Source organism: Leucoraja erinacea, chromosome 22 (genome assembly GCF_028641065.1).
Source record: "Leucoraja erinacea ecotype New England chromosome 22, Leri_hhj_1, whole genome shotgun sequence".
Taxonomy (NCBI): Eukaryota; Metazoa; Chordata; class Chondrichthyes; order Rajiformes; family Rajidae; genus Leucoraja; species Leucoraja erinaceus.
The window spans coordinates 6140246-6167114 of NC_073398.1; the positions used below are offsets into that span (position 1 = coordinate 6140246).

Here is a 26869-nt window from a genome sequence, read left to right on the forward strand (position 1 = left end):
ACTCGCGAAGAAGAGAGCTACTGTTTTATAAATATGTTTAATAATGCACAGCTTTGAGATTGTAGGTCCTGTTGATTCTGCCACGTCTGACCTCCACATAATGCCAGTGGAACAAAAAGAAATGAGGATAACCCAGTCTAGACAACAGCTCCTTAAATATACCAGCATTGTCAATTAAACTTAAACACCCATTGACTGCAATCCACAGTTCAAAAGGCTTCATGCACCATTTTCAATGTCTATCAAATGCAATCCAATGGACTAGTGGTAGTTTTGAGCCTTTTGTTTTAAATATGGAACAGATACTTAAGAATGTGAGTTATTGCCATTTACAAACCATTCAACAACATGGCATTCGCCAACCATTTTGGTCAAAGGTTCCCCAGTTAGCTATTAAGGACAGTTTTTTTTTGACGGAGCCTGTTTATTTTGTGGTTCATCTGTGCCTTAGAGCTGCAAGGAGTGCTGCTGCAAATCTCGTGCGTCTTTATAATCTCCCCCTGAAGATCATTACCGATCGCTCTTGTGCGGGGAGAGCACAAAACACTGGGCGAACTTCCATGGACCGCTGAGGGAAGACAATCGACATTCCTGCCGCTCTGCCATGAAAGGAGAGGCTTCTTTTCTCCTCTTGACATTTTAACAGAAGGTCTTTTCTGTTTTTGCCGATCCCCTTCAGACACACATCTAAAGGGCCAGGCTGCACAGTGAGCTGTTAAAAAACAGCCACTGGTCCATTCCCCCCGCAGACTAACTGCCTGCCGTGACAGTTGCGATTATTGTCCATTGTTGGGGAGAGTTGCCCTCCGGGGGCAAATGAATCTCACTCGCACCTTCTTGTGAGGTCATCTGCCCTGTCCGAGAGGCTAGCCTGGAGCCTGGTGAAGCTGGGCCAGCCGCGAGAATGGAGACCAGATCCTTTCATACACCAGCTGAAGGCAGGCAGGAATGTAAACTCCCATGTAGAGGGATCACAAACACACCATTATCGTCTGGAATTAGTGGCTTGTAAATGGGACTCTGTGTGTGTGTGTGTGTGTGCGTTGTGTCTACATGTGTTTGTGTACATTTGTGTGTGTGGCTGTACATGTGTTTATGTATATGTGTGTGTGTGTGTGTGTGTGTCTATATTTGTTGGCGTATATTTGAGCGTGTGTGTCTGTGTGTGGGTATATCTGTGTGTTTCTATATATGTGTGTGTGGGTTTATGTGTGTGTATGTGGCAATGTGTATGTATATTTGTGTCTGTTTCTGCGTGTGTCTGTACGTGTTAGTGTATACTTGTGTGAGTGCGTGTGCGTCTGTGTCCGTGTACATGTGTGTTTTTATGAGTTTGTGTATACTCGTGTCAGTGTACATGTGTGTTTTTATGTGTTTGTGTATACTTGTGACTGTATCTGTGTAATTACATAATTGTGCGTCTGTATCTGTGGAATTACATAAAAGTACGTCCTGTTATTCTGAGGCTGTGCCCTCTGGTCCTAGACTCTCCCACTAATGGAAACATCCTCCCCACATCCACTCTATCTGGGCCTTTCACCATTCGGTAAGTTTCAAGGTGGTCCCCCCCCCATCATCGTTCTAAACTCCAGCGAGTACAGGCCCAGTGCCGACAAACGCTGTCATATGTTAATCCAATCATTCCTGGGATCATTCTCGTAAACCTCCTCTGGACCCTCTCCAACGCCAGCACATCCTTCCTCAGATATGGGGCCCAAAACTGCTCACAATACTGCAAATGCGGTCTAACCAGTGCCTTATAAAGCCAGCATTACATCCCTGTGTTTGTATTCAAGCTTTCTCAAAATCGATGCTAGCATTGCATTCGCCTTCCTTACAACCAATTCGATGTGCAAAATAAACTTTTTAGGAATCCTGCACCAGCACTCCCAAGTCCCTTTGCACCTCCAATTTCTGAATTTTCTCACCATTTGGAAAATAGTCTATGCCTTTATTCCAACGACCAAATTGCATGACTCCACCCTGTAGAAACCTTTGAGATCTCTCATCTCTCTATAATTATTTAGCTGCACCATCAAAGATTTGTATCTCTGTGACTCCATATCAAAGACTATGTCTGCATTTAATGTAACTTGTTTTATAAACGAGGAGCTCTTCATCACATCGATCAACATTGAGTAGTTAAGCAATTATACATTCAGGCCACGACTCAGGTGCTGACTCCAGATTCAGGGACAGTTTCTTCCCACCTGGTATCAGGCAACTGAACCATCCCATTACCAACTAGAGAGCAGTTCTGACCAAAGAGCCTATAGCGGAGCAAGATACACCACTCCTGCTAAATGCAATGGGCTGACGTGTAGTACACAACGGAGCAGTTCGTGGGCCTTTTTTTCATCCATTTCACTAACCGGACCCGACCCGACCCAACTCGTAGTGTAATCAACGTTGCGGGGGAACAGTTTGTGTTAATAAATTATAATTCTGAAAATGAGGAGATGATTTTTACCAAATAATTTTTAATTTTACGAGGATGTTTCCGTAACCGGCTTCCGTCTCCGCACTAGTATCTTTGCTCCGCTACGGGGTCTTTGGTGCGGAGACGGAAGCCGGTTATGGAAATGGGGCTGAAAACTACCCATGAATCTGCCCATGACTGTATTACGTCTTTTTCGTCGAGTGATCTATCTTGCTCGCTGTAGGACCTTTGGTTCTGACCTTCCATCTACCTCATTGGAGACCCTTGGTCTATCTTTAATCGGACTTCACTGGACTTTATCTTGCACTAAACATTATTACCCTTTGTCCTGTATCTGTACACTGTGGGTGGCATGATTGTAATCATGTATAGTCTTTCCGCTGACTGGACTGCAATAAAAAGGATATTTACTGTACTTCAATACACGTGACATTAATAAACGAAAGCAAATCCCACTAACCTATTTGTGCAAGATCTCGTGGATTGCTTTCTCCCCAATCTGTTCAAATAGTTTAGCTTAATTTAGTTTAGTTTATGACTGCCACGTGTACCGAGGTACAGTGAAAAGCTTTTGTTGCGTTGCTATCCAGCCAGCAGAAAGGCAATACACGATTACAATCGAACCTTCCTCAGTGTACAGATACAGGATAAAGGGAGTCAGGTTTAGTACATTTACTTCTCTGGGAGGGCAGCAAGCATCATGAGACCAAACCGGACTCAAGCTGGTAATCAACTATAGAGTTCACAAGTTCACAAGTTATAGGAGTAGAATCAGGCCATTCAGCCCATCGAGTCTGCTCCGCCATTCAATCGTGGCTGATCTCTGCCTCCAAAGCCCATTCTCCTGCCTTCTCCCCATAACCCCTGACACCTAAATAAGTTCTAAATAAGAATTTCTTGATCAATTAGCGGCCTCCTCAGCCTTCGGTGGCAATGATTTCCTCAGATTCACCAGTCCCTGACTAAAGAAATCCTTCCCAAAGGAACGTCCTTTAATTCTGAGGCTATGACCTCTGGTCCTAGTTTCTGCCACTAGTAGAAGCATCCTCTCCACAGCCACCAGTTCTAATATACAATTTGTCTGTCTCTGCCATGATAATATCCACTGACTTACAATAATTGCAAGTTCTTCCAATTAGTTGTGTTCCAATCCCATTTCAGCGCTCCTCGCCTCTTTTTCCCTCAAGTCTTTTTGTCTCACTTCAATCAAAAGCAAGCTGCGGCTTCCCAATCCACTCCGAGCCATGGAACAAGTTCATTCCGAATATATTCTGGGATGCGGGGAGCTTGCCGGAGTCAAAGACACTTGCGTTGGAAGCATCGCCACCTCAATAAGATCGTCTGATTTCCCAGCAGTGTGACATTTACCTTGGCAATAGCTGATCACGCAAGCTGTACCAGAAAGCCCTCTTCTCTGCCTGTACAACTGTTTTTTTTTAACCAAACCACAGCCAAGCTTTGCATGCAATTAAGTTGCCTAGGATGCAGAAAAGATTCACGAGGAAGCCACTAAAATTAGTTTAGATTAGTGTAGTTTGTTACGAGGTACAGTGAAAAGCTTTTGTTGCGTGCTGACCAGTCAACGGTAAGACAATACATGATTACAGTCGAGCCGTTCACAGTGTGTAGATATATGATACGGAAATAACAGTTAGTGCAAGGTAAAGCCAGTAAAGTCCGATCAAAGAGAGTCCGAGGGTCACCAATGAGGTAGATGGTAGCTCAGCACTACTCTCTAGTTAGGGTTGGATGGTCCAGTTGCCTGATAACAGCTGGGAAGTAACTGTCCCTGAATCTGGAGGTGTGCGTTTTCACACTTCTATACATTTCGCCCGATGGGAGAGGGGAGGAGAGGGAGTGGCCGGGGCTATCGGACGGTGGATATCAAAGATCCTACAGCGAGCAAGATAGATCACTCGACGAAAAAGACGTGGTACGGCCATGGGCAGATTCGTGGGTAATTTTCGGCCCCATTTCCATAACCGGCTTCCGTCCCCGCACCAAAGATCCCGTAGGATACTAGTGCGGAGACGGAAGCCAGTTACGGAAACATCCTCGTAAAAATAAACGTTTTTTTGGAAAAATCTTCTCCTCGTTTTCAGAATTATAATTTATTAACACAAACTGTTTCCCCGCAACGTTGATTACACTGCGAGTCGGTTTGGGTCTGGTTACTGAAATGGATGAAAAAAAGGCCCACGTTCCGCTCCGTTGCGTACTACACGTCAGCCCATTGCATTTAGCAGGAGTGGCCTATCTTGCTCCGCTATAGGATCTTTGGAGAATATAGTATACATAGATTTTAGCGAAGCCTTTGATAACGTACCCATGGTAGGCTGATCCAGAAGATTAAGATGCACAGGAGAACGAGTGACTTGGGTTGTATGGATTCAGAACTGGCTTGCTGATAGAAGACTATCTTGCTGTGGTGGAAGAGCAATATTCAGGCTGGAGGTCTGTGACTAGTGGAGTCCCGCAGTGATCTGTGCTGGGACCTCTGCTGTTTGTGGTAACATGGAAATGACTTGGATTTAAACGTAACAGGTTGGTTAGTAACTTTGCAGATGACACCAAGATTGCTGGGGTCACAGACTGTGTGAGGAAGGCTGTCAACGTTTACAGCGGGATATAGATCAGCTGCAGAAATGGGCGGAGCAATGGCAGATGGAGTTTAATCCGAGCAAGTGCGAGGTGTGGCACTTTGGGAGGTCAAATGTAAAGGGCCTGTCCTTTAGCCCTAAGAGCTACAGTAAATCTAACTCTCTTGAAGCCACAAAATGTTGGAGTAACTCAGCGGATCAGGCTGCAATTTTCAGATTCAGATTCAATTTTAATTGTCATTGTCAGTGAACAGTACAGAGACAACAAAATGCATTTAGCATCTCCCTGGAAGAGCGACATAGCAAATGATTTGAATAAATAATAATAAGTGTCCGGAGGGGGTGGTGATTGGCAGTCACCGAGGTACGTTGTTGAGTAGAGTGACAGCCGCTGGGAAGAAGTTGTTCCTCGACCTGCTGGTTCGGCAACGGAGAGACCTGTAGCGCCTCCCGGATGGTAGGAGGGTAAACAGTCCATGGTTGGGGTGAGAGCAGTCCTTGGCGACGCTGAGCGCCCTCCGCAGACAGCGCTTGCTTTGGACAGACTCAATGGAGGGGAGCGAGGAACCGGTGATGCGTTGGGCAATTTTCACCACCCTCTGCAAGGCCTTCCGGTCGGAGACAGAGCAGTTGCCATACCATGCTGTGATGCAGTTGGTAAGGATGCTCTCGATGGTGCAGCGGTAGAAGTTCACCAGGATCTGAGGAGACAGATGGACCTTCTTCAGTCTCCTCAGGAAGAAGAGACGCTGATTTTTTTCGGCGACTGCCGGTACCCGTCATAATCGCAGCAGGTGGCCGAAAATGTTCAACATGTTGAAAATCCAGCGGCGACCAGAGAAAGGTACGACTCTTTGGGCGATTACAGGCGTGTGACGGCAAGACTCTTAACAGCATTGATGTACACAGGGATCTGTGGTCCATGAACTCCCTGAAAGCGGCAACACAGGTAGTAGACAGAGTGGTAAAAAAGACATGTGGAATGCTTGCTCTCATAGGTCGGGGCATTGATTATAAGGGTCAGGAAGCCACGATGATGCTTAATAGGACGTTGGTTGGGCAATATTTGGAGTATTGCATGCAGTTCTGGTCGCCCCTTTACAGGGAGGATGTGGAGGCTTTGGAGAGGGTGCAGAGGAAGTTTACCAGAACGCTGCCTGGATTCGAGAGCATTAGCTACAGGGAGAGGTTGGACAGACTTGGATTATTTTCACTGGAATGTCGGAGGTTCCGTGTATCAAATCACGAGAGGCCGAGATAGGTTGGACAGTCAGCACCTTTTTTCCCTGATGCCAGGGGTGGTGGTGGGGCAGATATGCTCGTGGTGCTGAAGAAGGCAGGAGAACGGGGTTGAGAGAGAAAGATAGATCAGCAGAGTAGACTCGATGGGCCGAATGGCCTGATTCTACTCCAAGATGTCTTATGAATGTCGCCTACTCCTTTTATCCAGAGACGCAGTTGAGTTACTCCAGCATTTTGTGTCTTCAAGAGAGAGAGTTAGATTTACTGTAGCTCTTAGGGCTAAATGAATCAAGGGATATGGAGATGAAGCAGGAACGGGCTACTGATTTTAGATGATCATATTGAATGGCGGTGCTGGCTTGAAGGGGCCGAATGGGCACCTAATTTCCTGTTTCACAAACTCCTTGAATCACTTCCCTCTGGAAGGCGACTCCGTACTGTCAAAGCTGCCACAGCCAGACATAAAAACATTTTTTTTCCACGAGAAGTAGCTCTACTCAATAACCAAAAATCTGTGGCCTCCTTTTGCTCTGCTATTTTATTTAATTCACATGTTTAATCGATAATGTTTTATTATTAATGTTTAATGTTTTATTTGTCACTGTACGCCATGTGGTCACTTGCGAGTAGAGCACCAAGGCAAATTCCTTGTATGTGAACATACATGGCCGATTAACTTATTCATTCATTCAATCATTCATTCATTCAATCATTCATTCATTCAATCATGCATTCAATCATTCATTCATTCATTCATGCATTCATTCATTCATTCATTCATACATTCATTCATTCATTCAATCATTCATTCAATCATTCATTCATTCATTCATTCATTCATTCTATGTTTCTATCTAATCATTCCTCCTCTCTCTCTCTCTCGTTCTGTTCATCACTCCACCGCCCCACCTTCCTTCTCCCACCCTCTCCCCGTCCACCCCTCCCTCTCCCCGCTGGCGGCAGGGACCCCTGAGAGCCTGGCGGAGAAGGAGCGGCAACTGATGGCGATGATCAACCAGCTGACCAGCCTGCGGGAGCAGCTGCTGGCGGCGCACGACGAGCAGAAGAAGCTCGCGGCCTCGCAGATCGAGAAGCAGCGGCAGCAGATGGAGCTGGCCAAGCAGCAGCAGGAACAAGTAAGTGTAACTCAGAGCGGGGCGTGAACCAGACCGCCCAGAGCCGGGGGAAAGTCTGAACCCGAAACGTCACCCATTCCTTCTCTCCAGAGACGCCGCCTGTCCCGGCTGAGTTACTCCAGCAGTTTGTGTCCATCTAACGTTCACCAGCGACGGGCCACATTTATCAGTGGCCGTCCGGTGGCAAACTTTTCACACCATCCATACTTTCACAAATGGGTGGATGGCTCATGGATCTCATGGATAGGACAGGTTTAGAGGGATATGGGCCAAACGCGGGCAGGTGGGACTGGGGTAGATGGGACATGTTGGGCGGTGTATGGCTCTCAAAGGACCATTTTGGGTCGCTTATAGACACAAAATGCTGCGATAACTCAGCGGGACAGGCAGCATCTCTGGAGAAAAGGAATGGGTGACGTTTCGGGTCGAGATCCCCCTTCAGACTACTGAAGAAGGTCTGAAGAAGGGTCTCGATTGGAAACATCACCCATACCTTCTCTCCAGAGATGCCGCCTGTCCCGTTGAGTTACTCCAGCATTTTGTGTGTCCATCTTCGGTGTAAACCAGCATCTGCAGTTCCTTCCTACACATTTTGTATCCATTGCTCTGACCTGCTTAGATTAGTTTAACGATACACCGCGGAAACAGGCCCTTCGGCCCACCGCGTCCGTGCTGACCAGCGATCACCCCATACACTGGCACTATCCTCCACACTAGGGACAATTTGCAATTTTTACCAAAGCCAATTAGTCTACTGACCTTTGGAGTGTGGGAAGAAAGCAGAGCACCTGGGAAAAATCCACTCAGATCATGGGGAGAATGTACAAACTCCATACAGACAGCACCCATAGTCAGGATCAAACCCAGCCTCTGGCGCTGTAAGGCAGTAATTCTACTGCTGCATCACCGTGCCACCTCGATTTAATAGGAACCTGAGGAGAAGCTTTTTTACACAAACGGTGGTAGGTATATGGAATGAACTGATGGTTGAAGCAGGTACTATCACAATGTTTAAAAAACATTTGGACAGGTACATGGTGAGGATAGGTTTAGAGGGAAGACACAAAATGCTGGAGTAACTCAGCGGGACAGGCAGTGCCTCTGGAGAGAAGGAATGGGTGACGTTTCGGGTCAGACTGAAGAAGGGTCTCGACCCGAAACGGATCGGTCTGGAGAAGGGTCTCGATCTGAAACGTCACCCATTCCTTCTCTCCAGAGATGCTGCCTGTCCCGCTGAGTTACCCCAGCAGTTTGTGTCTGTCGTCGATTTCCATCAGCATCTGCAGTTCTTTCCTACACATACTAGGTTTAGAGGGATATGGACCAAACGCGGGCAGATGGGATTCAGCGTGGATGGGCCATGTTGGTCGGCGTGGGCAAGTTGGGCCAAAGGGCCTGTTTCCATGCTGTATGACTCTATGAGCGGAGTGAGCCTTTCTTTTCACTGAATGCTGTGTGTACTAACTGTACTGCTTACATGGATGCAGCAAGTGCAACAATGGTAATGAGTGAGTTGGAAGGAACTGCTCACATCTTGGTGTTAACTGTAATGGCATAAAAACCATCAGGACTGTGAAAACCAATTGGCCTACCTTAACACCTCACGGACTGTTGATTAAATCCGACATTCTTTGCCTTCAGGGCGATCCACTTGGATGCCTGATGTGGAATACTGTACATTCAGGTAGCTTTCACCTTAATTTGTGCTACAGGCTATCCAGCAGCAAAGTACTGCTCTAGACAGAGCGAGCAGTTGCACATTGGTTCTGAGCGCACATCTCGTTTAGTGTGATAAACCAAATTTAATAAATCGCCCTTTCCTTAAGCATCCCAGTCTGTCTAAATCTGTCTTTAATTAAATCAAAGATATAGGCAATACCATGTGGGAAAGAAGTGCAGATGCTGGTTTAAATCGAAGGTAGACACAAAATGCTGGAGTAACACAGCGGGACAGGCAGCATCTCTGGAGAGAAGGAATGTGTGAAGAAGGGTCTCGACCCGAAACGTCACCCATTCCTTCTCCCCAGAGATGATGCCTATCCTGCTGAGTGACTCCAGCATTTTGTGCCGACCTTCCATATAGACAATACCATTGCTTTCTGCTTTGTCATGTTGAGTTTAGTTTAGTCTACTACCTTGAGGGCCTGTCCCACTTGGCCGTCATTTGCGCCTTATTTACGCGTTATATGTCAATTAGGTCGTCGCGTCGTGACGTGTGTGGTGTGGAATCGTATACTGTGGCGTGCCGTATCGCGCGGCGCTCCAGGGTTTAGTACAGGAACAAAATCCTCGCTCGTCACCTGCGCGACGTATCGCGTACGCACGCTGACGCATTGGGTGCGCATGCTGATGCATTGCCGTCGTATGTTGGCATCCCGACGTCTCACGTGTATCACGTGGTGACGCATGGTTACGTCACCGTGCATCAACGTTCTTGCGTCAACGTCCTGCTGCGCGCCGCAAGGTATTCTAATGATGTCACGCGCACCAGACGGCTGTGCTGACGCATGATTTGCGCGTGACGATGCGCATCACGGTGCGTCGACCTATTTTACATATGACGCATAAATAAGGCGCAATGACAGCCAAGTGGGACAGGCCCTTTAGAGATACAGCACGGAAACCGTCCCTTTGGCCCACCGAGTCTGCACCGACCAGCAATCGCCACACACTAACACTATACTACACACACTAGGGACAATTTACATTTACACCAAGCCAATTAACCTGCAAATCTGTACGTATTTGGAGTGTGGAAGTAAACCAAAGATCTTGGAGAAAAACAGCACGCAGGTCATGGGGAGAACGTACAAACTCCCATAGACAGCACCCATAGTCTGGGCAGCAACTCTACCAATGCACCACCGTGCCAGCCTATTGTTGCTGTCAAGGCTACAAGGGTAGTTTAAGAAAGTGACACTTTGGTAAAAGATAAAGACACAATTATTCGGTGGCGCAGTGGCGCAGCGGTAGAGCTACTGCCTCATAGTGCCACAGACTCGCTGGAGTTTAGAAGGATGAGGGGGTGGAACGTCAAAGAAACTTACCGAATCGTGAAAGACCTGGATAGAGTGGATATGGAGAGGATGTTTCCACTAGTGGGAGAGTCCAGGACCAGAGGCCACAGCCTCAGAATAAAAGGACGTACCTTTAGAAAGGAGATGAAGAGGAATTTCTTCAGTCAGAGAGTGGTGAATCTGGGGAATTCTTTGCCACAGAAGGCTGTGGAGGCCACGTCAATGGATATTTTTAATGCGGAGACAAATATATTCTTGGTTAGTAAGAGTGTCGAGGGTTATGGGGAAAAGGCAGGAGATGGGATTGAGAGATAGATCGACCATAATTGACTTGATGGGCCGAATGGTCTAAATTCTGCTCCTATTACATATGAACTTGTTATCCGAGTTCGATCCTGACCCAAGGGTGCTGTCCGTACGGAGTTTGTACGTTCACCCCATGACCGCGTGGTGCTCCAGACCCACACGGTCACAGGGGAGAACATGCGAACTCTGCACAGACAGCACCCGCAGGTCAGAATCGAACCGGGGTCTCTGACGCTGTAAGGCAGCAGCTCTACCGCCTCGCCGCCCCACAGTTGCCTGGGAATAATAAGATAAAAACGAAGGGCGGATTTATCTTCATTCTGCTGCAGGAAAACAATTCGCCTTCATCGCGATAAAAAACATGCCGCAGGTGACTTGGTTAAAAAAACGGTCAAAGTCTACAGCGTGAATAGTCTTTTGTCCTGATGGATAATAAATTATTTACCCTAATAATAAGGAATTGGCTTCCTATCACACGTCGCCATTCATCGTACACATGCATATGTCAAAGGTTTGTTATTAGTAAGAGCACAATTTACGAGCTCATTCATTTGCCTGTTTGCTGTTTTAATTGTGCTGTAATTAAAAGACAGTTTTACCTTGAAATAATCAGTTGTAATCTGCAACAAAGCAAAAAATTGCGATGAGTGTAACAACAGTGGTGGTAGACAATAAAAATCACTTCATTTAATTAGTATTGTGTCATTTCACTTTGTATCTTTTGGTCGGCTTGGCAGCTTTTGTTCCTGATGAACTAGCAATCAACTTCTGAATTGCAATCTGCCAGCAAGTCACAACTGTGTACTGCAACTAATCTTCCAGTGTAGCATGGTTAGCCGATTGTTAGTCTAATTAAGTTGTATTTCCAGTTTAATTTGTGTGATGCCTTACAACATGAGGCCGCCTGCGAGTTGCTGCCTCACAGCGCCAGAAACACGGGTTCGATCCTGACCTCGAGCGCTGTCCGTGTGTGGAGTTTGCACGTTGCGCGCGGGGTTTCCTTCCGGGCGCTCCGGTTCCCCCCCACATCCCAAAGACGTGCGGGTTTGTAGTTTAATTAGCCCTCTGTAAATTGCCCCCAGTGTGTTCAATACGGATGCGGTAATCTGATGACCAAACTAGTCTGAATGGGTGATCGATGTTCTTGGTGCTTTTACTGTTACATGTGCGAAGTGCTGGCCCAGTGAAAGTCTTTTTCGTACAAACTGTCCAGTAGAGTATTGCCACACCCCCATCGCTCACTTAGCAAGTATACAGAAATAGTCTTTTAAGAAGGAACTGCAGATGCTGGAAAATCGAAGGTACACAAAAATGCTGGAGAAACTCAGCGGGTGCAGCAGCATCTATGGAGTGAAGGAGATAGGCAACGTTTCGCCCCCCCCGAGCTGTACATGTACCAAGCTGTCATTGTCACCTTGGTACATGTGACAATTAGTATGATTGTCGTCATCATTGTTTCCGACACCTCAGTCTGAAGAAGGGTCCCAACCTGAATCGTCACCTATCCATGTTCTCCAGAGATGCTGCCTGACCCGCCGAGTTACTCCAGCACTTTGTGTCTTTTCCTGTAAACCAGTGTCTGCACTTCCTTGTTTGTCCGCCAGACTAAAGCACTTTGTGGTTTGCTCAAGATTTCAGCTTCTGTGCTTCCTTGAGTCTACTAGGAAGCAAATAGAGGTGGCACTGGGATAAATAAGGGAAAGTATAATGGAATATTGTTGCACAGTGATGTATTCACTTTCCCTTGATACTAAAGCATCCTCATTCCATTCTCTCTCCCGCAGATAGCAAGGCAACAACAACAGCTGTTACAACAACAACACAAGATCAACCTCCTTCAGCAACAGATCCAGGTCAGAGACTCTTTGTCTTGCTTTGTTATCTATGCCTTGCCTTCATCTCCAGTCTAGGAGAAGATTCATTAGCAACCTCAGTAATTGTGTGTGAGTGAGTGAGTGTGTGTGTGTGCGTATGTTTATGTATACGTATGTGGCTGTGTGATGTTTGTACCTATGTAAGTGTATATGCATATACACGTGTGTGTATGTACATGTGTGTGTATGTGTGAGAGTGTATATGTACATGTGTGTATGTATGTGTGTGTGTACGCGTACACGTATGTGTTGGTGACTGTGTATATGTATGTGTGTATATGTGGGTGTGTATGCGTGTGTATGTGCGTGTGTGTACGCGCGTGTGTGTATGCATGGGTGTGTGTGTGTGTGCGTGTGTGCGTGTGTGTGTACATGTGTGTCCATATGTGTGTGCATATTTGTGCGTGCGTGTGCGTATGTGTCCATACGTGTGCGTATATGTGTGTGTACGTGCGTGCATGTGTGTGTCTGTATATGTGTGTGTGTGACGTGCATGTGTGCGTTTGCGTGTGTGTGTCTGTATATGTGTGTGTGCATGCATGTGTGCGTTTGCGTCTGAATATGTGTGTGTGTTGAGTAACGGAGGTTGAAGCCTCACGAGATCACCTGAAGCCAGAATATATTTTGCATCATTTGTAATTGTGGTAATTTGTTGCATTTATTGCGACTGCGCAGACCTGCAACTGATGAGTGCTGGGCGCAGTGTGGGGCCGGTGGACCAACCTTTACCCAGGTTGTTCTACCCACAGTTGCTGTGGTCATTATCACCACCATGGTCCTGACCCGCAGTGTCTCTTCATCTCCGGTCGGGGTTTGTCCGCCAAGACTGGCCACTGAACCGTGAGCAGGGGGTGGTGTCAAACTGGAGGGCCTTGGTGAGACCACCTCTGGGGAAATGTGTATCGCTTTGGGACCCCTTATCTAAAAAGAATAGCATGCTTGACCAAGAGAGAGCAATGAAGATTCACCACAGAGGGGAGATTGAGTGGACAATGCCTGTATTCGCCAGAGTTGAGAAGAAAAAGAGTTATAGAGCATTACAGCAAGGAAACAGGCCCTTCAGCCCAACCTGCCCATGCTGGCCAACATGTCCCATGTATACTAGTCCCACCTGCCTGCTTTTGGCCCATATCCCTCTAAGCCGGTTGACAAAATGATAAGTGCAGCACAATATCGCAGCTGGTGGAGCTGTAGCCTCATAGCGCCAGAGACCCTGGCTCGACCTTGGGGCCTGACCTCGGGTGCTGTCTGTCTGTGCGTGGAGTTTGCACGATCTCCCTGTGACCGTGTGGGTTTCCTCCGGGGGCTCCGGTTTCCTCCCAACACCCCAAAGACACGTGGGTTTGTAGGTTACTTAGCCCTTTGCAAATTGCTCCCAGTGTGGTGAGAGTGGATGAGAAAGTGGGATAACACAGAAAACTAGTGTGAACAGGAGCTCGATGATCGGCATGGTGGAAGGGCCTGTTTCCATGCTGTACATAGGGCAGTCGAAAACCTTTTTGCAAAGGGTGGAAATGTCAAAGACTAAAGGGCAGGTGAGAGGGGCAAATTTTGAAGGAGACGGGCGGGGCATGTTTTTTACACAGAGGGTGGTTGATGTCTGGAATGTGCTGTCAGGGATGGTGGTGGAGGCTGATAATATACTGGCCTAGAAGAGGCTTTAGGATGGGCACATGGACATGCAGGGAATGGAGGGATGTGGTTAGCGTGCAAGCAGCCTGAATTTAAGCAGATGATCAAAGCCTTTTTCCCAGGATGGAAATGTTAAAGACTAGAGTGCATAGTTTTAAGTTGAGATGGGCACAGTTTCAAGGAGATATTTAGTTTTATAGACACAAAAAGCAGGAGTAACTCAGCGGGACAGGCAGCATCTCTGCAGCGAAGGAATGGGTGTTTCGGGTCAAGACCCTTCTTTAGTTTAGTTTAGAGATACAGAGTGGAAACAGGCCCTTCGGCCCACCAAGTCCGCAGCAACTATCAATCCCCCTTACACTAACACGGTCCAACACACACTAGGGAGAATCTACAATTTCTAACGAGCCAATTAGCCTGCAAACCTGCACGTCTTTGGAGTGTGGGAGAAAGCCGGACCACCCGGAGAAAACCCACGCAGGTCACGGTGAGAACGTACAAACTCCACGCAGGCAGCATCCGTAGTCAGAATCGAACCCGGATCTCTGGCGCTGTAAGGCAGCAACTCTACCGCTGCGCCTCCGTGCCGCCCACTGAGATGTGCGGGGCAGGTTTCCTCCACAGAGAGTGGTGGGTGTCTGGGGGTGGTGTTTTGGACAGGCACATACTATAGATATGCAGGGATTTGGACATTGATCGCGTGGAGGCAGAGGAGATGAATTAAACTTGGGCATCATTTTCAGCATGGGGACAGTGGGCCGAAGGGCCTGTTCTTGTGCTGTACTGGTCAAGTTGCGCTCCTGCCGGCCGTTTGTGGGCACGCTGCTGGTGCGGGGAAGACTGAAATGGAGACGCTGGGAGCTGCGTTAGCCTGAGAGGCTGCTGCAGTAAATCATTCTGTTTCAGCAGCAGCTGTTTCCATAAAAGTTGAGATGTTGACTCACATTTTTCGCTGAAGCAGGCCCAGCTCGAGAAAGAACAAGCCAGTGTTTCCCATGACTTTGCAACCTTTGCCCAAGCAAACTGGGATCTCAGCACCGCCACATGACAATCGCTTCTCACAGAAGGCTCCACAGTAGATGTCCTATCGCTTACCGCACTGGAGCCCCACCCAGAGCTTGCACATAAATCCCTGGGAACCCCGACGCTTGAGTGTTACAACACAGCAGCTCAGAGAGCAACCAGCCCTGGTTCCTTGTGTCGGAAGGAACCGCAGATGCTGCACTAAACCGTAGATAGGCACAAAGTGCTGGAGTAACAGGCAGCATCTGTAGAGAAAAGGAATAGGTGAAACATAGAAACATAGGAATTAGGTGCAGGAGTAGGCCATTCGGCCCTTTCGAGCCTGCACCGCCATTCAATATGATCATGGCTGATCATCCAACTCAGTATCCCGTACCTGCCTTCTCTCCATACCCCCTGATCCCCTTGGCCACAAGGGCCACATCTAACTCCCTCTTAAATATAGCCAATGAACTGGCCTCAACTACCCTCTGTGGCAGAGAGTTCCAGAGATTCACCACTCTCTGTGTGGAAAAGGTTCTCCTCATCTCGGTTTTAAAGGATTTCCCCCTTATCCTTAAGCTGTGACCCCTTGTCCTGGACTTCCCCAACATCGGGAACAATCTTCCTGCATCTAGCCTGTCCAACCCCTTAAGAATTTTGTAACTTTGACATCGTGGGTCGAGACCCTTCTTCAGAGTAATGCCCCTGTCCCACCTAGGAAACCTGAACGAAAACCTCTGGAGACTTTGCGCCCCACCCAAGGTTTCTGTCCGGTTCCCGGAGGTTTTTGTCAGTCTCCCTAATGGTCGAAAGTGGTTTCCGCTTCTCCTATGTTCCGGCGATTATTTCAAAGAATTCAAAACCGGCCGCGACTAAAAATAGGTTGCCGTTTTAAAAATCGTTAATTTTTTAGTCAAAGCCAGTTGCGATGCAAGTTGAAGGTGGTTACCGGAGGTTGCAGGTAGTGGAAGGTCTTACCTGCAACCTCCGGCAACCAGGTCATCCAGGCTTCCCGACTCCACACCTTACGCTAGCACTGTGAGCAATGTTGGGCCCCATATCTGAGCAAGGATGTGCTAGCTCTAGTGAGGGGTCCAGCAGAGGTTTACAACAATGACCCCAGGAACGAGTGGGTCAACATATGATGAGCATCTGACAGCTGGCTGGAGTTTAGAAGGATGAGGGGGTAACCTCATTGAAACTTACCGAATAGTGACAGAGTGGATGTGGAGAGGATATTTCCACTAGTGGGAGAGTCTAGGACCAGAAGTCATAGCCTCGGAATTACACAATAGACAATAGGTGCAGGAGTGGGCCATTCGGCCCTTTGAGCCAGCACCGCCATTCAATGTGACCATGACTGATCATCCCCAATCAGTACCCCGTTCCTGCCTTCTCCCCATATCCCCTGACTCCGCTATTTTTAAGAGCCCTATCTAGCTCCCTCTTGAAAGCATCCAGAGGACCTGCCTCCTGAGGCAGAATTATAGGACGTTCCTTCAGAAAGGAGATGAGAAGGAATTTATTTTGTCAAGAGGGTGGTGAATCTGTGGAATTCTTTGCCACAGAAGGCTGTGGAGGCCGAGTCAATGGGTATTTTAAGGCAGAGAGAGAGAGATTTGTGATTAATATGGGTGTCAGGGGTAATGGGGGTTGGGCAGGAGAATGGGAGAGGTAGATCAGTCACGATTGAATGGCGGAGTAGACTAGATGGGCCGAATGGCCTAATTCTGCTCCTATCACTTATGACCTTATGACTGGACTCTTGCATGCCTGGACTCTTGCCCTGACACATTTAAAAGCATCCCACTTTCCAGATGTCCCTTTGCCCTGCAAACAACCTACTCCAACTTTAGTAAGTCCCTGTCTAATACCATCAAATTTGGCCAAGTCCCAATTCAGCATTTTATCCCGTGGGCCCGCCCGATCTTTATCCATAACTATTTTAAAATTGTGCTGCAAAAGAAAGAAATAGCCTGCAGTTATATCTGGCGCTTTGAAAATTCAAGTCAAGTCACGAAGAATGTATTGTCATATGTATGAGTACAGTGAGGTGCTGCTTCAATGGAAACCTTTCTTGCAAGTAGCAGTGTGTCAAGGGTTGTGAGGGAAATGTGGGAGAATGGGATTAGGAGGCAGAGATCAGCCATGATTGAATGGCAGAGTAGTATTGATGGGCCGAATGGCCTAATTCTACACCTATAACATGCGTGCGTGTGAACAGGCATGTCGACTCAGCCACACACAAGACATAACGTATAAATGACACATACATTCAACAAGACGGTGAAACGACACTGCCTTGCAGCGCCAGAGACCCAGGTTTGACCCCCCCCCCCCCCCCACGTGGGTTGTCTGTACGGAGTTTGCACGTTCTCCCCATGACCACGTGGGTTTTCTCTGGGTGCTTCGGTTTCCTCCCGCATTTAATAGGGGCCTGAGGGGGGAACCTTTTTACATAAAGGGTGGTGGGTGAATGGAACGAGCTGTTGGAGGAGGTAGTTGAGGCAGGTACTAGCATAACATTTAAGGACCTTTTGCCCGGGTACATGGATAGGACAGGTTTAGGGGGATATGGGCCAAATGCCGGCAGGTGGGACTAGTGTAGATGGGACATGTTGGTCGGCGTGGGCAAGCAGGGCCCAGTTTCCATGCTGTTTTAACTCTGAGCCGCTGAGTTACTCCAGCACTTTGTGTTTTGCACGGGATAATCATTTTTTGGTAGCATTTGTGGAACTCTATTTTGGAAGTTCTGCTTTGCCTATTTAGCACTTTGAACATGCTGGCAATGTAAAGCCATCCAAGTTCCTTCCTTCCTTCTGTATAAATCCAAGCGATGCGGTGCCTTGCCACTCCATGTAGTTAACATTTTCATCCTAACACCTGATACATTTTGGAAGCTGAAGGCGATGGGATTCGAACCTGGGTAATGCGCTAACATATCTCACCCTCAGCCGCAACGAAACTCAGGCCTTTTTAATGTTTTGACAACTCTTAAAGTTCCTCGGATGGATTTATGCAGCATCGAAATTTACGGCTTTCATCCAGATTCCGGGGCAGTTGCTCCCCAGCTGTTGTCAGGCAACACAAGATGCTGGAGTAACTCAGCGGCTCAGGCAGCTTAGAGTCACAGAGTCATACAGCCTTAGGCCTTAGGCCCAACTTGCCCACGCCAACCAACATGCCCCATATGCACTTGTCCACGCCAACCAACGTGTCCCACTTGCGTGCACTTGGCCATAACCCTCTAAACCTGCCCTATCAATGATTAGATCATGCTCCTAAGCTACCATCTACCTCATTTAGTACGGAGTTTGTACGTTCTCCCCGTGACCTGCGTGGGTTTTCTCCGGGATCACCGGTTTCCTCCCACACTCCAAAGGCGTACAGGTTTGTAGGCTATTTGGCTTGATAAAATTGTAAGTTGTCCCTAGTGTGTGTAGGATAGTGTTAAGCCCCTTAGGAGACCTAAACAGCAACCGCAGGTGACCTTGCCTGCCACCCAAAAAAAAAAATCAAGGTCGAGGTGACCTGCAACCTCTTACCACCTCCCACACGTATGTTGAAAACCTTCCTCGTCCATGAAGAAAACTGAACCTGCGACTAAAAAATGATCGATTTTTAAAACAGCAACCTATTTTTAGTCGAGGCCGGTTTTAATCATGATGAAAAAATAGCAGCAACCTAGATGAAGCCTCCACCACGCGGAAACCACTTTCGACCATTAGGGAGAGTGACCAAAACCTCCGGTGACCTCATGGAAACCTTGGGTGGCGGGCAAGGGTGTTTAGGTCTCCTAAGTGGGACAGGGGTTTAAATGTGCGCGGGATCGCTGCTTGGCACTGACTGTGGTGGCTGAAGGGTCTGATTCCACACTGTGTGTCTAAACTAAACTAAACATTGGAGATCCTATAATTGTACTTTTCTGGACTCTATCTTGCACTGAACATTAGTCCCTTAACCCTGTATCTGTACACTGCGGATGGTTCGAAGGTAGTCTTTCTGCTGACTGGTTAGCACGCAACAAAAGTTTCTCACTGTACCTTGGTACACGTGACAATAAACTAAACTAAACTGAACAGGCGGATGCAGGAATGCACATTGCTCCTTATTATCTCTTGTTCTAGACATACTTGGGATAGAAACATAGAAACATAGAAAATAGGTGCAGGAGTAGGCCATTCAGCCCTTCGAGCCTGCACCGCCATTCAATATGATCATGGCTGATCATCCAACTCAGTATCCCGTCCCTGCCTTCTCTCCATACCCCCTGATCCCTTTAGCCACAAGGGCCACATCTAACTCCCTCTTAAATATAGCCAATGAACTGGCCTCAACTACCTTCTGTGGCAGAGAATTCCACAGATTCACCACTCTCTGTGTGAAAAATGTTTTCCTCATCTCGGTCCGAAAAGATTTCCTCCTTATCCTTAAACTGTGACCCCTTGTTCTGGACTTCCCCAACATCGGGAACAATCTTCCTGCATCTAGCCTGTCCAACCCCTTAAGAATTTTGTAAGTTTCTCTAAGATCCCCCCTCAATCCTCTAAATTCTAGCGGGTACAAGCCGGGATAGCTTGAGGTTTCTAGTTAACGATTCAACTAATTGTTCACAAGACATTGGCCCATTTCAGCAGACATATTTTCAAGCATCAGACAGATCTTGCTGCCATCGATTTCAAATAAAGCCTTTTATACAGTAGCTCAGTGTTTTTTTTTGTTCTCAAAACTATTTTTAGTTGGAAAAACTGGAGGATGGTAGCAGTGAGGTATTGTGAGACATTTATTGCAGAAATATGATTTCAGTTCTGCTTTTATACGCGCTGCATAGGGTTTTGAACACGAGCTAAACTGTGTTGCACATATCGGAAAAAAGATGTGGGTTGGGGTTAGGTTAGACAGTGAGCGGCTTTTGTTCAACCGATGTAACACTGATTTGGAAACACAATGAAGAACAGAAATTATTATGAAACTCATCAGCAACTATTAAGAGTTAAAGCAGTTTCGTTTTAGTTGAATTGAAAGATTCAGTGTGGAAACACGCCCTTTGACCCATGAAATCCAAGCCGACCATCGATCCCACATTCACGCTAATTCTATGTTTTGCATTCACTCCTTGTGGATTGATGGTCGGCGTGGACTGGGTGGGCCGAAGGGCCTTTCTCCATGCTGGATCTCTAAACAAAGAATTTTGGACGATCATTGTGTGTGTGTGTGTGTGTGTGTTGTATGTTCGAGTGCGTATTTGTAAGTGTACCTGTTTGTGTATGTGTGTGTGTGCGTGCATGCCTGTGTGTGTGTGTGTTGTATGCTTGAGTGTGCATTTGTATGTGTACATGTGTGTACGTGTGTGTGTGTGCGTGCATTCCTGTGTGTGCCCGTGTCTGTGTGTGCATGCCTGTGTATGTGTGGGAATGTGTATGTGCATGCATGTGTACGCGCATGCCCACGTGCGTCTGTGTGTACAGATGTATGTGTGTGCGAGTGTGCGTGCATGTGTATAGGTGTGTGTGTGTGCGTGTAAGTGTGTGTGTGTGCATGTAAGTGTGTGTGTGTGTGTGTGTGTGCATGTAATGTGTATAGGTGTGTGTGTGTGTGTGTGCGTGCATGTGTATAGGTGTTTGTGTGTGTGTGTGTGTGTGTGTGTGTGTGTGTATAGGTGTGTGTGTGTGTGTGTGCATGTGTGTGCATGTGTATAGGTGTTTGTGTGTGTGTGTGTGTGTGCATGTGCGTGTGTGTGTGTAGGTGTTTGTGTGTGTGTGCATGTGTATAGGTGTTTGTGTGTGTGTGTGTGCGAGTGTGTGCGCGTGCATGTGTATAGGTGTTTGTGTGTGTGTGTGTGTGTGCGTGCATGTGTATAGGTGTTTGTGTGTGTGTGCGAGTGTGTGTGCGTGCATGTGTATAGGTGTTTGTGTGTGTGTGTGTGCGAGTGTGTGTGCGAGTGTGTGTGCATGTGTATAGGTGTTTGTGTGCTTCAACCTTCTAATGCAATGTTCATTACAAGGAGCTAAAAGATCCAGTATCTGGTATTGGCAAGGTTCAGATTCACTGTCTGTCAATTGGAAACAACACCTGGGAACCATTCCATCTCTAATACGGGACATTTTCAGTGATTAAGGAGGACTATCAAGAGAGAGAGAACCCTGTTGCTTGCCATTTTCCTTTTCCATTATACTCACAAATCAGGATGGGTGGCATATCTGAAGAAAGCACGTTTGTTTATCTGATGATCCCTTTTCTTGCAATGTCAAGTTTATTTTATTTGGGTTCTGCCTAAGAAGTGCTAAATGTCAGCGGGAAGCTCACCTGCACAAGGTGAGATACAACCAGCCTTCCAGCTCCAGCAGCTAGTTCACTGTCTCTCTCCCTGCCATTGGAGGAACCTGCTTAAGACAAGTGCCACAGCGGTAGAGTTGCTGCCTTACGCCAGAGACCCGGGTTCGATCCCGACTACGGGTGCTGTCCGTACGGGGTTTGTACGTTCTCCCCGTGACCTGCGTGGGTTGTTTTTTCCCGGAAATCTTCGGTTTCCTCCCACACTCCAAAGACGTACATGTTTGTAGGTTAATTGGCTTCTTATAAATGTAAATTGTCCCGAGTGTGTGCAGGGTGGTGTTAATGTGCAGGGATGGCTGGTCAGTGCGGATCCAGTGCGCCGAAGGGCCTGTTTCTGTGCTGTATCTCGAAACTAAACTGAACTACGCAGAATGTAGATCTCTGAAATACCCTTCCATGAATTCACTTCCTCTACTCACTAAGATTGAGGATTCCAGAGATTATGCCCCTTGGGAAGAGGAAATTCCCCATCATCCCCACCTGAAATGCCCAATGTCCTTAGTCAGATGCCAAGAGGTTCTCTGAACTCAAGAGGGTATCCACCATCATGTCCATCATGCAATATCCAAACTTATATCAGGAAGCGTGGGCGGAATGGTTCCGCAGCGGTCGAGTTGCTGCCTTACAGCGCTTACAGTGCCAGAGACCCAGGTTCGATCCTGACAGCGGGAGCTGTCTTGTACGTTCTCCCGTGACCTCCGAGATCTTCGGTTTCCTCCCGCACTCCAAAAGACGTGCAGGTATGCAGGTTAATTGGCTTGGTGTATGTGCAAATTGTCCCGAATGTGTGTAGGGTGGTGTTAGTGTGCGGGGATCGCTGGCCGGCGCGGACTCGGTGGGCCGAAGGGCCTGTTTCTGCGCTGTATCTCCGAACTGAACTGAAAGAAACCGTCCTTGCCAGCTGCGGAACCCAGGCGAGTTCCTACATTGACGTCCCGTAAACCAGGGTGGAAGCAAGTCATCCTCAACCCCAAGGCACAGGCTTACAAGGGCCAGAGTGCGGACCAGTAATCGAGTTCTCAGCCGGAAGGTTGAAGCTGTATCTCCAAAACTTCAAAGTAAAAAGTGGGAGCCTGCTTACATAACCCTCTCGCACATAACAGCAGACGGAAGCTGCAACTCAGGAACTACTTCTGTTTCCCATTTAATAGCAACTATTTCAGGAAATTCACACACCAACATATGGCCACAAAAACCATGCCCACCCACAGGTAGTCTTGACGTACAGACTTATCTCCCACCTGATAGACTGCTAATAGAATAAAGGATGCAACTTCATTCTACCTCACGCTAATTGCTGCTAATGGAATATTTAGGCATAGGTTTAGGATTATTATTGTTATATGTACTGTGGTATAGTGATAAGCTTGGTTTGGCATCAAGTTATATAGTGCTAGGGAGACACGGTGGCGTAGCAGTGGAGTTGCTGCCTTACAGCGCCATTTTCGATCCTAACTATGCGTGCAGTCTGTATGGAGTTTGTACCTTCTCCCTGTGGCCGTGTGGGTTTAAACCGGGTGCTCTGGTTTCCTCCCACACTACAAAAATGTGCAGGTTTGTAGGTTAAATGGCTTCAGCAAAAACAAATTGTAAATTGTTCCTCGTGTGTAGGATACTACTAGTGTACGGGGTGATCGCTGGTCGGCGCGGACTCGATGGGCCAAAGGGCCCGTTTCCAAGGCGTATCTCTACATTAAACTAAACAGTCAAGCTGAACTCAAGTCCATAAAGGGCCTGTCCCACTGTACGAGGTAATTCAAGAGTTCACCCGAGTTTTCCCCTGATTCGAACTTGGAGAATGTCCGTAGCGGGTCCGTAGGAGTTCGTGGATGTCTCGTAGCGGCTCGGACCAGTAAAAAGTAACAAGTTTTTTCATCACGAGTATTTTTTTTACTCGTGGACATTTTTCACAGTGTTGAAAAAACGTCACGAGTTTACCGGATTTCCCGAGTACCTACCGTTACTCGTAACTAGAGAGCGGCACGGTGGCGCAGTGGTAGAGTTGCTGCCTTACAACACCAGAGGGACAGGTCAGATCCTGACTAAGGGTGCTGCCTTTACGGAGTTTGCATGACCGCGTGATATTTCTCTGGGTGCTCCGGTTTCCACCCACACTCTAAACGATGTGCGGGTTTGTAGGTTCAATGGCTTGTGTACATTGTCCCTAGTGTGTGTAGGATAGTGGCATTGTATGGGGTGATCGCTGGTCAGCGTGGACTGGGTTGGACAAAGGGCCTGTACCCGTGCTCTAAAGTCCAAAGTCTAGAAGATGAGAGGGGGAAGGTTTAATGGAAATGTTTGGGGCAAGATCTTTACAGAGAGTTGTGGGTGCCTCGAACACACTGACAGGGGTGGTGATGGAGGCAGATACCATAGTGGCATCCAAGAGTCTTTTAGTTAGGCCCATGGATATGCAGGGAATAATGGATCACATACAGGCAGATAAGATCAGCTTCTAAGTTCAATTAGCCCCCACATTCCCTCTCTCCCGCACACCTCCCCCCACGCTAGTCGTCCTACCAGTTCCACTGTTCGCATTCCTATATTGCTTTGTTATCACCTCTTCCCCAGCCAACAATGGGCCATTGTGGGCTCCACCCTTCCTTGGCCATCTGTTGCCGGCCCTGCTTTGTTCTGGCCTTTTCTTACCTCCAGTTCCCGCCACAGTAATTTCAGTCTGAAGAAGGGTCCCGACCCGAAACATTACCTATCCTTTTTCTCCAGTGATGCCGCCTGACCCGCTGAGTTACTCCAGCGCTTTGTGTCGAGCTTAGAACCATCATGTTCGGCTCCAGCATTCCCCATCTGTGTGCCGTTCTATGTTCCATGAATGGCAGTCGGAATGCTTGGATCAGTATTAACCAGAAATGACTCCTGTATCAGCAAGGCTGCAGAGACGTGCTAAATAAGGTCTTGTTTTTTAGCTATCTGAAGATTGCTGGCTGTAATATTTCTCCACGGTACAAGTCTACTAATGAGAACACTTTATTGATTCAGCACATCAATTGTTGAGAAAAGCATAATAGCATGTATATTAAATTAACCACTCTGTCAGCGTACATTTTTACTTAAATTACCAACATTAGGTTGTCTCCAGGATGATAGCCTCCATATACTGTATAATTGAACCAGTTGTGAAGATATATTTTCCAAGATGTTTTTACATGGGCTGGTAGCAGGTAGGGAGCCGCTGCCTCTCAGCGTCGGAGATCTGGGTTCAATCCTGACCTCTGGTGCTGTCTGCGGGGTTTGCATGTTCTCCTGGTCACAGTGTGGGGTTCCTCCAGGTGCTCCCATTTCCTCCCACATCTCGAAGACGTGCCGATTAGTAGCTTCTGTAAATTGCCCCTAGTCATGGAGTCCAACAGCGTGGAAACAGGCCCTTCGGCCCATCTCTTCCCTGCTGACCAACATGCCCCATCTAAGCTAGTCCCATATACCTGAGTTTGGCCCATATCTTTCCAAACCTTTCTTACCAATGTACCTGTCCAAATAGAAACATAGAAAATCGTCCCTTCACGCCAGCACCGCCGTTCACTGTGATCATGGCTGATCATCCACAATCAGTAACCCGTGCCTGCCTTCCCCCCACACCCCTTGATTCCGTTAGCCCCTACAGCTCCATCTAACTCGCTTTTAAATTCATCCAGTGAATTGGCCTCCACTGCCTTCCGTGGCAGAGAATTCCACAAATTCACAACTCTCTTGGTGAAAAAGTTTTTCCTCATCTCAGTTTTAAATGGCCTCCCCTTTATTCTTAGACTGTGGCCCCCTGGTTCAGGACTCCCCCAACAGTGGGAACATTTTTCCTGCATCTAGCTTGTTCAGTCCTTTTATAATGTTATGCGTTTCTATAAGATGCCCTCTCATCCTTCTAAATTCCAGTGAAAACAAGCCCAGTCTTTCCAATCTTTGCTTGTATGACAGTCCTGCCATTCTCGGGATTAACCGTGTGAACCTACCCTGCACTCCCTCAATAGCAAGGATGTCCCTCCTCAAATTACTCAAAAATGTCCCTTAAATACTGAAATAGTACCTGCCACAACTACCTCCTCTGGCAGCTCGTTCCAAATACCATCCACCTGCTTCATTAATAATTTGCCCCTCATGTGTCTGTTAAATGAGGCATACAATCAGTAAAATTAATGAGGGGGGCAGTGAAACTGGTCAGAGAACTAGGGTGGAGGAGGGAACCAGAGGAGGGAGTGGAAGGGTTACTTGAAGTTAGAGGAATCAATGTTCATACCGCTGGGGGTGTAAGCTGCCCAAGCGAAATATGAGGTGCTGTTCCTCCAATTTATGCTGGGCCTCACTCTGACAGTGGAGGAGGCCCAGGACAGAAAGGTCAGTGTGGGAATGGGAAGAGGAGTTAAAAAAAGTGTTTAGCGACTTGGAGATCGTGCAGGCCTAGGCATAAACCAGCATCTGCAATTCCTTCCTACACGATGAATACCAAGGAATAACTTCATTCTTCTTCAGACAATAGAATGTCTTTACAAAGCACGGGCGCTCACCGCCAATCTGTGACAGTGCAGCCCCCTCTTTGTACAACAGTGAAGTAAACAATGAAACATAGAAACAGAGAAAACAGGTGCAGGAGTAGGCCATTCGGCCCTTCGAGCCAGCACCGCAACTCAATATGATCATGGCTGATTATACAGAATCAGTACCCAATTCCCGGTTTCTCCCCAAATCCCTTGATTCCGTCAGCCCTAACTTCTATATCTAACTCGTTCTTGAAAACACCCAGTGAATCGGCCTCCACTGTCTTCTGTGGCAGAGAATTCCGCAGATTCCCAACTCTCCGGGGGGCAAAGGTTTTTTCCTCATCTCAGTCCTAAATCATGGCTGATCGTCCCCACTCAATAACCCGTGCCTGCCTTCTCAAGGGATATGGGGAGAAGGCAGGCATGGGTTATTGATTGGGGACGATCAGCCATGATCACAATGAATGGCGGTACTGGCTCAAAGGGACCTCCTGCACCTGTTTTGTATGTTTCTATGTTTCTATGTAAATGGCCTACCCCTTATTCTTAAACTGTGACCCCTGGTTCTGGACTGGCTCATCATCGGGACCATTTTTCCTGCATCCATCCTGTCCAATCCTGTAAGAATTTTATATGTTTCTATATCCTCTCATCCTTCTAAATTCCAGTGAATACAAGCCCAGTATTACCATTGATTATGTGCTTATGACTTTGGGTGGATCTTGAATCCGAGCAGAGGATTGCAGTGTGTCGGGCCACTCTCTCTTGTATGCGAGTGTATGCATGTGGGACGC

At 47.4% G+C, this 26869-nt stretch overlaps 1 protein-coding gene across 11 annotated transcripts in view; it reads left to right on the plus strand.

Annotated features, from left to right (window-relative positions):
* Positions 1 to 26869, plus strand: part of sox5 (SRY-box transcription factor 5) — a 398924-nt gene that overhangs the window by 241072 nt on the left and 130983 nt on the right. For all 11 annotated transcript variants that reach the window (XM_055652833.1, XM_055652831.1, XM_055652834.1 and 8 more), the window contains 2 exons: positions 7246 to 7418; positions 12526 to 12594. In XM_055652833.1, coding sequence (XP_055508808.1) covers positions 7246 to 7418; positions 12526 to 12594 — 242 coding nt within the window. The remainder of the gene's footprint in view (positions 1 to 7245; positions 7419 to 12525; positions 12595 to 26869) is intronic.